Source organism: Grus americana, chromosome 14 (genome assembly GCF_028858705.1).
Source record: "Grus americana isolate bGruAme1 chromosome 14, bGruAme1.mat, whole genome shotgun sequence".
Taxonomy (NCBI): Eukaryota; Metazoa; Chordata; class Aves; order Gruiformes; family Gruidae; genus Grus; species Grus americana.
The window spans coordinates 13,613,306-13,629,212 of NC_072865.1; the positions used below are offsets into that span (position 1 = coordinate 13,613,306).

At 37.7% G+C, this 15,907-nt stretch overlaps 1 protein-coding gene across 5 annotated transcripts in view; it reads right to left on the reverse strand.

The window, feature by feature from the left end:
- GABRB2 (gamma-aminobutyric acid type A receptor subunit beta2) overlaps positions 1-15,907 on the reverse strand; it is a 175,883-nt gene that overhangs the window by 76,258 nt on the left and 83,718 nt on the right. For all 5 annotated transcript variants that reach the window (XM_054842131.1, XM_054842133.1, XM_054842129.1 and 2 more), the window contains one exon: positions 767-849. In XM_054842131.1, the coding sequence (XP_054698106.1) occupies positions 767-849 (83 nt within the window). The remainder of the gene's footprint in view (positions 1-766; positions 850-15,907) is intronic.

Consider the following 15,907-nt stretch of genomic DNA (forward strand, 5'->3'; position numbering starts at 1 on the left):
ATCTTTTATAATACAGAAGTTACTTTAAAAGTACACATACTTTTGTGTACTGTATCTTAAAACACGACATTCACTTCCAATTTGTTTGTCCCATTCAACTTAATAATACACCCCAGCTGAACCTATGGTTCTCGTGAAAAAGGAAATGTATCTTGAAAGTGCTGAAATGATCTTAATCAGAATGCCAAATAATGTATGCTTACAATATTGTCTTTATAAAAGTGATCATGAATTGCTTTTTCTCTGATGTATTTAGATTCCCTGAAGTTTTTAAAAGGAAAAGAGATTTGAAATTTTATTTCACAACAAGTTTTATCTACATAGAAAGTTTGATAGAGACACCAGCTCTTAAATCAGCACATATAACAAAACCCCCACAAACCACCTATTTCAAGGACAATTCTAACCTCTTGCTGTCATTTATAAATGGAAACAAGCTGCCACATAGTTCAGCAGTAAAGGAGGATAAAGAACTGATAATAATCCTTGTGCTCCTCACATGAACTCCAACAAGGCATTTGAATGAGACTTTTAAAGCTGTAAATTGTCCATCAAAACTCAGAATAACTTTTGCTAATCCTTGTGCCACAAATTACTAATCCATCTGGAAAGCTATTTTTTTTTCCATGTGTTTACAAGGATCTAAATGTCATCAGACAGAAAGACAACTAGGTTAGTAGCATGTTAAAAAAGGAAAAAAAAAAGACAGAAATAAAAATCTGAAGCAGTCGACCACACAATAAGTAGGATTTGCAAAAGTACTTACAGCTCTCAATCTCCAGTGTGCAGTTCTGCTCATCCAGCGGATATCTCCGTAGGTCCATCATACAAGCAGCTGTTGTTGTAATTCTAGGAAGGAAACAGAAGAGCTTGTTAGTGTGTCTTGTTCCAATCTTTCCTTGATCGCACAGAGTTGAAAAAGAAAGTATATTTCTACATAACTGACGCTCTTGCCTATTTTTACTGAAATACCATGTCTGCTGCTTACTTGTAACTAATGCTGTTCTAAGAAGGTTATGCCAGTCTGGTGGGCGAGCAGAGAGCTTCCCTTCTACACACCATTATCACAGTACTGTAAGCTGTAATAATCATCAACCACTTTATCCTGACAAAATGAAGCATGAATTAGGATAGCAGTGTTACTTTCATTTTATAGTGGAGAACTTCAGGCCAAAAAGGAAAGGCTCAAAGAAAGGTGTCAGAGGAAATCTAAAGAGAAACAGAGAAAGACACATATTTCATATCCTGGGTTAATGCCCTAATCCCTTCATGACACTTAGTTCTTTCTTCTGTTCAATAGTGCTTCAATACTAGTGAAGTATTATTTCATCTTCACATTAGAAAACAAACATTTTCAGGGCCCTTTTTACAAAACATTTAGGCTATATTTGTGCCTCCAGATTACACCAAACCTACTAACATTAACATGTGTCAAATCTGCCTTTTAAATGTTGCGAGAAACATCTGTACCATCAATAAATTTTTGCTGATAAACCTCACAGAGGCATATGACCCTGAGCTGAATATGAACCAAGGCGCAATTCTCAGCAGCATTTTATTAACTGTGTTCCCATCCAGTCTTCTTAATGTGTAGACAAAAATCAAGTCTTAATTTTTTTTTTCCCCTGAGAGCATTCTATATAACTCTGTAGTAATTAAAAGAATACTACAATTTGGAATCTGCCAACAGTCAAAATAGTATGTCCTGCACATACTCCCCGTAGGGCCAGGTATGGATTTAGTGCATATGCTGCAAGGTTTCTAGTTTTTCTTCTCTCCTCCTCTACAGGATCATTGCCCTTCTCTTACAGCTGCTAGATCTATACAGACTCCTCAGACAAACAAGGATTTTCTCCTGTGTACTGCTGACTGGCCAACTGCATCTGGGGAATCTGCTTCCACATCAGTGGAAAAATGAGAGCGCTGCACAGCAGCTAACTGTACAAGCTATCTTTGAGCTGAAGGTTGACCAAATGATTTAGCTCAAATCATAAAATCTAAGATGATGTGGGTGTGCCTCCAAAATGGGACCCAGGATGGATTGCCTATAGCACTGCACCATCTGACAAAGGGAGCAGCAGCTACAACTTTCCAGGGTATTCATGAGAGACTGGGTGACCAACAGTTTTCTTCTCAAAATCCTGTCCCCCTCTGTGAGAGTTACTGGCCTTTCAAAGTATATTTAGACTGTTCAATAACTGTTTAAAAAACTGCTTTTACATTCTTCATCTGACAACAAGAAAGAAAACTCTTTCATTTGATGGACCTCATTCTTTCTCCTTAAACACCTAATAAGAGTTTGTTAGAGGCAGAAAACCACAATTGCCTGAAAAAGGCTGAAAATTCACTCAAAATTGACTCAAGCAATGCTTTCCACAAGGCGCTTAAGAAACACTGAAGCTGTACAAGCTTTTCGTTAGTATCCTTAACTGTCCTATCTAACAATGCTTTACTGTCATTTCCAGAAAAAACATCCCTGTAAATTTCCTCAAAGAAAAGAGAACAAAAGTAGGGGCAAGGTATTGCTATAAACAACTAGCAAGTCCTACTCTTTCTTGTCAATCTAGAGAAGATGCCTTAAATTTTACATTTTGACCATTAGTATGTATTGGGCTCTCAGAGAAAAGGAACACCTTTTGGCACTAAGTTCTTTCTTCAATCACTACAGGGGTACTCACAGAATTGCTTTTGAAAATATATTGTTTTCAATCTGTGTGGGTCACCACAGATGCTTCAAAAGAAAGCGTCCTGGAGCAGAAAAAAAGCAGGGGAAAAAAATCCTTTGGCTCCCCTCAATGGAAGTCTTCCAGCTTTGAAGAAAAGCAGACTGCTGAGGAAGATATGTTTGTTGGTAGCAAATGTAAATGGAGCAAGCAGCAGCATATATCATTAAAAAAAACCAAACAAAAAACAACTGTTGGAAGTTCATACTTGGTTCCTTATTTTAAAATATGGAGGAAAATCAAAGAAATTGCCCTGTTCCAACATAAATGTAAGACTGATTATTTTGGGGAAAACTTGAGGAAAGGTGGAGTGAGACCAGAAAAAAATTACAGCTCATGGGTTTTTTTGTTTGGTTGGGTTTTTTTGGTGGGGAGGTTTGTTGTTTTGTTTAATAGCCTCAGTATTTCCATACCTATGCGTATATTATAGTCATGAGTTTTAGAAGAATTTCAGTAGTTCACAGAGGAAAAGGCAGGAGCATAGATTTACAGCCAAGGTTTAAGTGCACAAAAGAATCGTGGTAAATACTAACCTGGTTGACCACTAAGTTTTCAAATACCTTTCTCTGCACTGAACACCTACCCGAGTCTACCAGACCAGGGGCTTCAACACAGAGACGAAACTACCCCTGCACTATCCTCAGTGAAGTCCCTGTTCATTCTGATGGTGGAGCTGAGCACTCAATTCTAACGTGTCTTCAGTAGGATTTTAGGGTGCAACAAATACCATGAAAGGGGCCAAAGGCTGCAGCTAGCTAGGATAAAAGCTCTGTAGGAAACATCATAAAATCATTAAAAGATAAATACATCATAAAATGCCTTACCTCATCAGAAAGTAAAGAAAAAAAGTGTCACAGTAATGAAAGTGATTGGTAGAACAGTTTTAATCAAGCCTAAACAGCAGTTTTGAATAACATATTTAATTCAACTCACTTGATCATCCTTATCCATAATGCAAATCAAGTGAAATAAAATGAGAAGTCTGTCCTTCCCTCTCTTTGTACTTCCCTCATATTTTTACCCTGACTTTTCTCACATTTATGGTAAAGTAGAAAAAGTTCTCTTTCATCTTCAAAATTATTTAAACAACAAAACTACCTTTTGATAATTCTTAGTGGACTGCAATACATGGTGAATAGCTAAACCAAATTACCAATGCAAGAGTATGGAAGAATTACCACCTTAGAATACTTTTAAAGTCAAGACACATGACCTACACCTTTTCAGAGAGAGGAAGAAACAGGAGTTCATTATAGCAGTTAGGAATACTTGAAACAGGCATAAAGCCTCTTCCCCGAGCAGGGCCATTTCAATTTTCATAAAAGGATTAAAAATATTTTTATACAGCCTGGACTAGTGCACAAAATATAACATCGTATTTTGCATAATGTAACCTTGAGAACAAACAATGAAAAAGTGAAAGCTTTTAAAAAATAACACTGTGACTCAACGCATTACAGTCATTAGGGATGATAACAGAATAACAAGTGCTCTTGGAGAAACACCATATGAAATGAAACACATTACAGAACTGTCTCATACGCTAATCTTTTCATCTGCTCTTAAAGAAAGAGAAACCTTGTGATATTTCATTTTGTGATTCCTAACAATGCAAACCAGTCTTCAGCTTCCTCTTTTATGACGTATATTTTCAATGTAGGCTGATTATGTAGCACCAAAAAAAAAAAAAAAAAAAGGAAAAAAAGAAGAGGCAAACCCTGAAGCACTACACTAACTAAATAAAGTAGACCTGAAGAAAACTTCATGTGTCAAAACAAGCATAGCTACGGTGCAAAGAAACCTGTACCACAACTAACTTGCAGGGAAAGTAAAGTTTGCTGTCAATAATTCAGATAAACTATTATTTCTGAGAAAGCTGAAAATCTGCCCTTGCCTCTAGACCTTTGGCTCTATGATTCAACTAAGAGCTGGAAATTGGCACTGCTCCTTTCACAGGCCAAAGTTTATATAACATTTCCAAACTTAAAGTGATGCGGAAAATAATACCCATAACAAATACTATCCCAGCAGAGCTAATAGTTCTTATTTTTCAGTGCTATATAGGGGACAGTTTTAAATCCCATAGATTTTCCTCTTCTGACAAGTTCAAGTGGGATTTGAAATTCAAAATAGCAACTTAAACAGTTCTGACATCATCAGTGAAGAAAAAACAGCACTGAAAGACAGGAGAGCAATGCTAATGACATGTGGAGATGGACAGAATCCAATTCCCTCTCAGAGCTGCAGTGGCTCTGCAAAGCTAAGGGGAATAACCAGCAACAGAAACTTATCTCTGCCCTGGAAGGAAGCAGCCCTGACCTGTAATTACAGGATTACAGACACAACAGAAATGATGAGCAAGAAGGTGACAATTTCAGATAGCTCATCTCAGTAGAGTGGTAGTATGAGAACTATATAACACTCTCTTAACTCTAGCACTGGCAGATCGTGATCCTGTTGAGGCAAAGACAGAGCTGAAGCCCAGGAAAATACAAAGACTAATGCTTTCTTTAAATATAGGCACATACGTCCTGTCAAAAGCAGCGTGAGATTCTGCTTCGCATTTGCGTACCTGAGGGCAGACTATGACTCCCCATTAACAGTATCAGGAGCAATCCAAAGAGCTTGCAAGGATACCACACCCTGTAACAGACTGCATCTCTGTCATGGAGTTCAGAAGAATCCTCTGCACACGCTGACGGGGAGTCACAAACTCTCTGAATCGGTTACTGAAACCACGTACTGCAGCTAAACCCACTGTTCACTTCTGCTTCTTGGAAACAGTCCTGCTGTGCAATAGTTGGAAACATCGGTGGTGGCGGCAGCCAGCAGAACCAATTTCAAATACGTGGAACCTGGGAACAAAACTGTAATGTGACAAATCTCTCTCCTGAACAGTAATATTGGATTTAGCCATATGTGTCAAGGTTGTTAGACCTACTAACAGATCTACTGTTAAATTAAAATAGATTTATTGCTAATTATAGAGTTCACAGAATTCTTCCTTCTTCTGCCTAGTCACATAAAACATAAGCTTCCCTTGTATGATCATAGGTGAAGAGTTGGCTTTAGCAAAGGATAAACAACAGTGACATTTCTACAAGTCCATCATTAAACCTGAACGTTCAGCTACTGACTGCTGTAATCTTTCAACTGTAAACTGCATATAGAGTTTCTCAGTGTAGTTTTATAGGAAAAGATAGCCATTGTTTTACTGATATTATGTCTCAGTTTGAGATGAAATTATATGCTCAAGCTACCCAGAATCTGTAATAAGCTCTCATACCACTTCTCAACATTTCATGAGTATTCCAACCTATGTTCCAACTTAGCCAGTCCCAAATGGAGTAAGAAAAATGAGCTATCTAATGACATGTAGATACTCTCCCCATTTCTGTTGTGTGCAGTCCTTGAATAGTTAGGTACTCTCTGAGAGCACTAATTGTATCTGTTAAAGCTAGAAGGCACAACCGTAGAACAAGTTAAGGATAAGGAGGATAAGATGCTAAAGCACACAAGATAGGAAAAAACTTTTGTAGCTGAGAAAACACAGGGAGTCAGAACACATACAGAAACTTCAACCTTATTATGTTTTCCTGTTGTTTATGTTGGTAGTAAAAGAAGCATACAAAATTTCTAAGAGGAAACTAAAATATACATCCTCTTATCTTTCTTTGGAAGAAGCTCCGCATTTCTCTGCTGAAGGACAGCCTGTTGTGCCATCTGCATGCTAGCTGGGAAGAGTCATGTAAAACTGGAGAATTGGTCTGTTATTTCATAGTAAAGGAATTCTGAGTCAGAAGAATCAGAATTTTCATAGAATTGTTTAGGTTGGAAGAGACCTTTAAGATCATTGAGTCCAACAGTAAACCTAGCACTGCCAAGTCCACCATGAAACCATGTCCCTAAGTACCACATCTACACATCTTTTGAATACCTCCAGGGATGGTGACTCCACCACTTCCCTGGGCAGCCTGTTATAGACCTTGACAACCCTTTTGGCAAAGAAATTTTTCCTAATACCCAATCTAAACCTCCCCAGCGTAACTTGAGGCCATTTCCTCTTGTCCTGTCACTTGTTACTTGGGAGAAGAGACCAACGCACGCCTGGCTACAACCTCCTTCCAGGTAGTTGTAGAGCATGATAAGATCTCCCTTCAGCCTCCAGACTAAACAACCCCAGTTCCCTCTGCCACTCCTCATCAGACTTGTGCTCTAGACCCTTCACCAGCTTCGCTGCCCTTCTCTGGGCACACTTCAGCACCTCAATGTCCTTCTTGTAGTGAGGGGCCCAAAACTCAGCACAGTACTCGAGGCGTGGCCTCACCATTTGTTGTAGATTTCCACGAAGCGGTGCCCAATTTTCTGCTATATCTTTCCACATGTAGCTCTTGAAATTGTTCCTTAAATTAGACAGCATTGCGTACTATCCTGTCACCGAGTCCAAAACTCAGCTACAGCACCATGTTCATAATTTAAATTCCTACAAAAAGTACACACCACTCTGCAGTAAAATCTTCTAGTACAATAACCTTGGCTTTAGACTGAAGTTATTCAAGACTTTCTCTGAAGTAATATGTGCTCCTCTAGAAGATAACATATATAACCCATATAACACAATGCAGCAGCTATGGCAGAAGAGCTCAGAGGAGCACTTCATAGATTTTCATATTTTATCACTGGGAAATGTATCCTTGTCTTTCCGCATTCACTTCACTTCTCCCTTTCAAAAGAAAAAAAATGAATAAAAGGGAGAATGCTAAAAAACTATAGGACTCACCGAACAATGAAACAATAGGAGCATGATGGGTGAGTGACTCAGTATGTAACAAACAGCCTTGGAAGAAAGGGCTAGTACATCTCCGCCACTTACACAGAGTTCATAGTCCCTTTGCTTTATGACAATCACCGGAAAACTGAAAGTTTTACTTTCAAATATTTTGCAAAACATGTTGTTTATTCTGGCTGTGAAAACTGCATGTCTAGTTCACTCAGATGTCAGCATTGAAATTAAATAGTGCTTTATTTCAGCTTCTTTCTTTTAAAAATTTATATTGCTACCATACTACAGATCAATCATATACACAAAACATCTTTAAACTAGCTGCATCCTCCTCAATAGGAAAAAAAAGTTTATCATTCATAAATTTCTTAGAAAAAATTGTGTAACAATGCATTTCAGAACATATGAAACACCTTCCTCACAACCTTTTTTTTGGGGGGGGGGGTGTGTTCTAGTAATTCAACTTTATATACATGAGAGTATAAGAAGATTAAAATTTATCCCATTCTCTTTAAAAATAGCTAACTTACAATTCTGATATTATATCAGATTTAATACAATGTTGTGGCTTAACCCCAGTTGGTAACTGAGCACCACGCAGCTGCTCGCTTACCCCTTCGCGCCATGGAATAGGGAGCAAAATGGGAAACAAATTCGTGGCTTGAGATAAAGACAGTTTAATAGGATAACAAAGGAAGATGATGATGATGATGATGATATTTTAGTAATAATAATAATAATAAAACCAAGTGATGCATAAATGCAATTGATCACCACCTGTGAAAAAACCCCGATGCCCAATCTGCTTCTGAGCAGCGATCCTGCCTCCCAGCTAGCTTCCCCAGCTCTATCCGGAGCAGGACGTTATACGGTAGGGAATATCCCTTTGGCCAGTCTGGGCCAGCTGTCCTGGCTGTGCTCTCAGCTTCTTGTGCACCTGGCAGGGCATGGGAAGCTGAAAAGTCCTTGACTTAGTGTAAGCACTACAACTACCTAGCAACAAGTAAAAACAGCAGTGTCTTAGCAACATTATTCTCATTCTAAATCCAAAACTATACCAGCTACTAGAAAGAAAATTAAATCTCTCCCAGCTGAAACCAGGACATACAGACTCTCTTAAAATATGGAAGAGAGGTAGAACTTTCTAAGGAGACACATAGATTTGGTGGCTTTTTAATTAATTCTCAGTGCCTGAAATAACTGGTGCTTAGTTCTTAGTGGACTAAGTTGGACTGCATATGTACCCTATGTTAACATTTATTATTTCAGGATGATAAAGATACAATGTTTAATTAAATAATTAAAGAGTTAGGAAAAAAAGGGAGTATCTTCCCCACAAAAAGTGCATTGCTTCATTGCACAAATTGTGCAGATAATACTGCTGCTAAAAGTGTAGAAGTAAGGAAGCACAGATTATCATAGGTTAAATAGTAGAAACTTTGCCCACAGGCTACCTGTTTATGCCTTAACAGAGTGACAACTACAGTAGTGCTACCACCCTATAGTGCAACACTTGTCTTTGGAAGAACATTGCCTTGTTTCTCTCAGGAGTCTGTGTCTGAATGTTAAATCATGTGGGTCTTAGAAAATAGTGTGTAACCTTCTCCTCCCTAGCCCTGAAATATCTGCAGTAATCGACCTCCGGCAACTGCTAGACACAGGTCCTCATGGAAACCACCTTCAAGGCGGACGGTGGTGGTGTTTACACAATCGGCAGCTCCCGCACCTTCCTCTGTTAGTGAAGAACTTGTGCTCTGGATGAGCAGCTGCCACAGAAACTGCATTCACTTCTTCACTATGTTCATAACCTATACTTTCTGTGACAGATTCAATCCTGCAAAATCCTTTCTTCTCACAAAATGCCACCAAGAATATTACCAATTACTTGCCTATTCAGGGAGATATATGAGTGGAACGTATTTTCACCATGCTGGAGAAAGGAAGTTCTACTCAAGTTATAAATTAATGTGAAAGTCAAAACAATCTTCAACAGAAATGGTACATTCAGTTTTATGATTGCAGCTTATTTAATAATTCTCACAGAAGTACTAAGATAAGAGCCCAAAGCTCCTACTCCTCTGGCTTTTGTGAGTCAGAATAAGGCGGCTCATTTTCCACAGGGAAATGTCAATAGAAATTATAAATTTAAGTGGATTCTTCTAAAAAGCAGAATTACTCTCAGATCCAAAAAGGCGGAAAAAAGTAGGTAAAAACCCTCTAGCGCAGACCTCAAATTATTAAGTTTCTTTCAAGAATCTTTACAACAAAGCAGTAACCCATAAAATTCTGACCCTCAAATTTCTGAGACAAAAGTAAAATGAACTCTCCCTGTCCTAAAGCAGGAGTCACACCTTAAAATCAGTCAAACAGGGAGACAGTTAACAGAATAAAGGCAAACCGTATAAAGCATAGCAGGGTAATAGATACAAGTTATTACTTGTTAAGTCAAATATGATTAGAAATTTTCATCCATACAGACTGGCATGCAAAGATAGTTGCACTGCCTCTCTGTATGACTGCAGGATTTCAATTAGATCATTTACTTTCTATACTTTTTCCCCCCCATTAAACAATCTACTGTATATCTTTCTAATTCTAGAGAAAAAAAAGAAAGGAGAGAAAAAGAGAGAGAGAGGAGAGAAAAAGCAAAGCTCACAAACATATAATTTCTTTCCTCTTCACTCTGCTCTAACAGAGCTTTGCCGCTGCTAGGAATCAAGTCTTTAATTACCTTCTCTTCAATTTCTTCTACTTTCTGTCTACCTGACATTCCCCAAAATGCATCAGAAACCTTTTCAGTAGCATGTCAAAGTGACTGGTACAATCTTGGGTGATTTGCTTACCATAAAAGAGAACGAGTAAGAGGAAAAAATCCTCCTGTGAGCAGATCTGCAGCCACAGCACCGTGTGCTGACACAGGTTCCTTTGAGTAACCACTACTGTCCAGGGTATTTCTAGTGCCCCATTTATGTAAACTTTCCAGATAGCGTTACTCTAGGCCGCCTCTATCTATGACCAAGTCTTAAACAAATTTCATAGATTTAGATTTTTTTTGTTGTTGTTCTGCTTTTACTGATGACAAAGACGATGTTCTCCAATTCCTTTCTCCCTGAATAGGTCTAAAAATCAAATTGCCATTCACCAGATATGCAGATTCAGAAAACAGCGCATGCCAAGCGATCCCCAAAAATAAGAGCCGCATATCTCCAGTGTCACAAGGTCACAGTGTCACATCCTGACCAACGCAACCCACTACAGCACAGTTACCTCACCTACTGCAGCTGTAACGCGCTGGCCATGCCCTGAAGTATTCTTGCAAAATGCATCTCCTTACCTCTGGTAACAGATACCTCTTTCGTTCTCTACTTGAGAGAGGTCAGCCACTATCAAACGCCTGGACAAAATAACTTTTACTTTTTTTTAACCTTCTGATGAGAGCTGAAATCACATGCAGTAGCTAAGCACATCAGAAAGGCCGTCATGTTGACGCAGCTAAAATCTCTGCTGTCCCCCGGCTTCTCCCTCTCCTTCGTGCTTCTTCTAAGCTTAACAGAATGCAACAAGCAAAAAAGAATGAGAAACTGCTCCATTTTGTACTGCTACTGAACAAGCTGATTAAATCTACTGTAATCATCCAACACAATAACCCAAATATCCTCATAATTGACCATTTATTGTCATAAGATCAATATCTCTTGCTTTGCAAATAAACATTTCAGTTTTGCTCTGGTATTTAGGGAAACGCTGGGAGACACATATCCAAATACGTAATTCCACCCTAGTGACATCCTTTCAAATATCACTGTAATATCAACTGTCAATAAAGAGAGAATACAAACAAATAACACAGATGATCTTAAAGCTCCAAAGCATCTGACAGAATTCCATGACAGATTTTGCAGGGTTCAGAAAAGCATATATCACTGCTACTGGTAAAAGAAAAAGTAAAAGGATATTATATTTCAGTGGGATTGAGACTGTCCGTACTGCCATTAATCTTGTATCTACAATGTCAATGCATGCAATACTAATTGCAAGTACGTGTGAGTATCCTCACCTGAGCAGCATCTCCAGGGGCTGTGTACAAAGTTTTACAAATAAACAAACAAATGAAATTATACCTGTAGCAAGAATCCTGCATCCCCCTCTCTCCCGCCTCTTGCTTTTGATTGCAAGCTTCGTGATTTTGTATTTTCAAAAACACATCTTTCAGGACTTCAATTCAATCCAAAGACAAAGGAAAATGGGAACCCTATTTTTTAATACTCCTTGGAAGTACCGGTCTGTATATACAGTGGGTCTCAAATTATATGAAAGCATGATTTAAAAAGAAGAAAATAAAAATACCTTTGAAACATTTAGAGCAATTCAATCAAGTTCACAACTGAGCAGCCATGTCAAAACCACTAATTTCATTTTGTGTTCATATGCATCATGAATGACAAGCAATACGACGAATACATTCACACACACACAAATATATATATGTATAAAAAATAGGATGAATAATACATGCTCCTTAATTGTCTTTCTTGGATGCATCCTGTTTCTGATTTATAGGGGTTCTCTCTGTAGTTGTATTTTCCTTTTTTTGCAGCCAAATACTATTTCAAATCCCTGCCAAACAGACTAACAAGAATTAGGTTTCAGTGACTGAGAAGTATTACATAGTGCCTAGTTTATTATCCTGGATTTTACACAAATCTTTACCATCAATAATTCATGAACTGTACTTCAATGCTGCATCACCTAAGTCAATTTATAGATTTAACACAGAAAACAAAAGCTGACCAAAACATTAATGCCATGAGACCCCAGTTAATACCTAGCAATGACCTATACAGTTTCATTCCTAAGAATCTTATTTTTTACCATGATTTTTATCTCATTTCTTTACACTATTTGATTTACTAATTCCTATAACTCATATGTTAATGATAAATCTATCATCTTATCTCAAGTTTTTTTAGGTTTTAGTTTTTATAGCAAAAAGTTACCGTCGCATGACTGGAAACAAGTAATAAATATAATTAGACTGAATTCTTTTTTTTTCTTTTTGGCAGCTTTTATGTCAGCACATCATACACACTGCATACAAACATATTATTGCCCAGTTTCCACAACTCTGTTAACTCACGCACTGAAGAGTGCAGGCACAGCAGTACTGAGGGCCTATTTCAAGATATTAGAGTGCTACAACTGACATAATACATAACGACCTGGAACATCTCGTAGAATTAAAAGGGGCACTGTGAAAGTACAGGTAAGTCCTTGGGGGAAGAATTTAATATTTCTTTCTGGAGTAATTATCATGTCCATAGACTAGTTTTTACTGAACAGTATTGAGTTTATCATTCATGAGTGAGAAAGTTTTCCCCTAGAACAGGGAAAATTTGAAGGGTCAAAAGCACTCAGTGAAATTAGATAAATAGGGACACCCCCCCCCCCCAATATACCTATAATAAAATTTAGGTTTTATACTGATGTTAATCACGCACCATATAGCAAGTACTTCGCACTAGCCTACTTTTACAAAGCCCTGTAGATCCAAGTACCTGTAAGCGCATTATAGGCATCGGTTACTGAAGCCTCACAAAACCGCAGAGGGATAGGCTAAAGATACTTCTAAGGCAGAATGAATTCTGAATGAGTGGCACGACCTCAGTTAGGATTCAACAGTCAAATTCTTTAGTCCAACGTGAGTAATCACAGAGTACTCCCAACTACTTCTCCTGCTTTTAACTTTTCACAGGAACCACTCCTCCTCACGTGCTTGCCGTGACCTAGAGCAAGAGGCTGATGCTGCGCTGGCACGTGGGTGGGAGGCAGCGTTATCAAAGAGAGAAGGACAAGCAGCCATGCTGCCGACTGGGTTTGAATCGCCTGGGTTTGTTTCAGTGATGGTTTTACTTCCAGAAGATTTGTTGTTGTTGTTGTATTAAGCATATAAATAATTTATTCTGTAGAATAGACTTATTCAATATTTTTAAATATGGATTATTTATCAATTAATGTTTTCGTGCTTATATTTACTCTTTCAAGCTACCTAAGTAGCTGTGCATGTATGCCAAATAGGACATCAAATCCTGTCCTGAGTAAATAAGATGCCATGTCTGACAAAGATGGAGAATAAAAATACAAATAGTGAGTATGCAAGTATGCAAAAGGTATTATACTAGTATCCATTTTTTCCATTCCAGAACAATATTTTGAAATTATAGAAGAGAAACTGCTTGCTTAAAATGACTACCATAATTCTTAAAATTGGCTACAATTCATTCCAGTTTTTGCTAATCATGGTTTGTACTAATGTACCATCTATAAAGCATAGAGGAAAGAGACACATATTATGTAAAGCATCCTATAGGTACAAGAACTAACCCCTATGGGTATAAAGCTACAGAACTTCACCGTTCACCTAAGCTGTCTGTGTCCAAAGTGTCAGTGGGGCTTCTCTACCCCAATTAATAGCTCAATCTTGGGCTGTTTAAGCTGTCTTTAATAAATCACCTATTTGCATCGTAGCTACATACCCCATCTGAACAACTATTCCCATGTGAACAGTATTTAACTGAGGACAAAGAATAAAGATTTAGTAGATATTTTTAGGCTTAATTCACAGCATGCAGGTTTCAAATGACGGATTCCTATTAACGTCAACTAACTTTAGGTAGGGCTCCTGAAGGGGGGTGGGAAGACAAAAAAAGACACATACGGATAATTTCATATATAAAATGCTATAATGGGGAGTTGGGAAAGGAAGAGGATCCTTATTCATACAAATGCTTTAAAATAGGTCTGACTTGGACAAAATAGGAACAATTTATCTGCACATTTTATTCTTAAACACTAGTATTTTTCCTACTCAGGTTAATCTGCAAGTAGACATCTGTGGAGAAAACACATTTTGCAGCTATTTCTGATCATACTCCCTCTTTTCTTTACCCTGACAGATAGGTCTACTGACATGATACCTAAGCCAGTAGAATTTTTTTTCTTTGAAAATGAAAAAATAAATTACTTAAAATTGCCTTCTATCACATTCCAGATGTCATGCCTGGCCTCAGTGCTCTTCTCATCTATTGTGTTAGGCTTATACCATCAATCCTCCACTTCCTATCCGGTCCATTTTAGACACCAAGTACACTTATTACTTTAATATAGTATTAAAATAGCAGCAATATTATTTTGAAAATGGGAAGCCATGTTCTCCTTTAACACTTCCAAATCAGTATCTACATTTCAGAGCAATTCAACTTTAGTTAAGGGTTTATCGAATGTGTAAGAGAAGCACACAGATTTTTTTTTTCTTTAACAGTGAGTCAAACCTAGTGACTACAACTGATGGGCATGTAATTTAACTCCAGCTAACCCGCTGAAATCCACACCATTTCCCAAGGGCTATATCTCCTCCTGTGCCAAAGTCAGGATGTTCAGTTATGACCTTTCTCTTTCTCATCTTCATAACATTCATAACTTTGTTCCAAACAGAAACAGGGGAAAAAACCCCAAAACTTCTGACATACTAGCTACATCATACTAGCAAGAAGAACTGAAGGCCTGATAAACTATATAAACCGCTGAACATTGGAAATCTAAATAGAAAAGCTGCTTAGAGGCTGCTTTTTGATATTCAGCTGGTCCTTTCCTGTTTCTGAAATAATACCTTCGAAACTTCTCAGTAACTAGATCTCAGGAGCTAGAACACTAATCCATACATTTAAAAAAAAAAAAGAAAAAAGAAAAAGAGGGAGTTTCCTCCTAATGACCATCTTTTGCTGCAGAATTTTTTTAATAAATAAAATTTGTATTCATTTAAGACAAGCTTCAATAATCTTACCAAAGTCTCTTCTTTTCCATTTTAATGCCAGTAAGATCCACCAGTTTCTATAGTCAAAGTTATTTGCATTTATGATCAATAAAGCTATTAGATTTGGAAGATACCTGACTGATCAAGCGAACAGCCTGAGATGATTCTGTACACAATGCCGTTATCAGATAGCACATGACCTGAGTCTCAAAGAGAATCAGAAGAGTTCAACTGATTCTAATCAGAGTTTAATCAGCTCTCTGCTTTTCATATACTTATGAGACAGTGGGTACCGCTTTTAACATTTTGTATATCCAGAACTGCTTTTTAACACTTCATGCCGCAGTGAAAGTTGAATTAGTACAGAGGCTACACATAAAAGAACACAAGACACAGAAATATATAATTTAATTTAGAAAACATGTCCCCCACTGCTTTTCATGTTACCTTGGCTATACATGAGACTTTCTTTTCTCATTTGAGAAATTTTCACATTTGAGGTGGATGAAGAGTCAGCTGAAAAATATCAGTCCTACCCTGAATACAGCAAATATACATTTGATGAGAAAATAAGTGTTTATCTGAGAGATG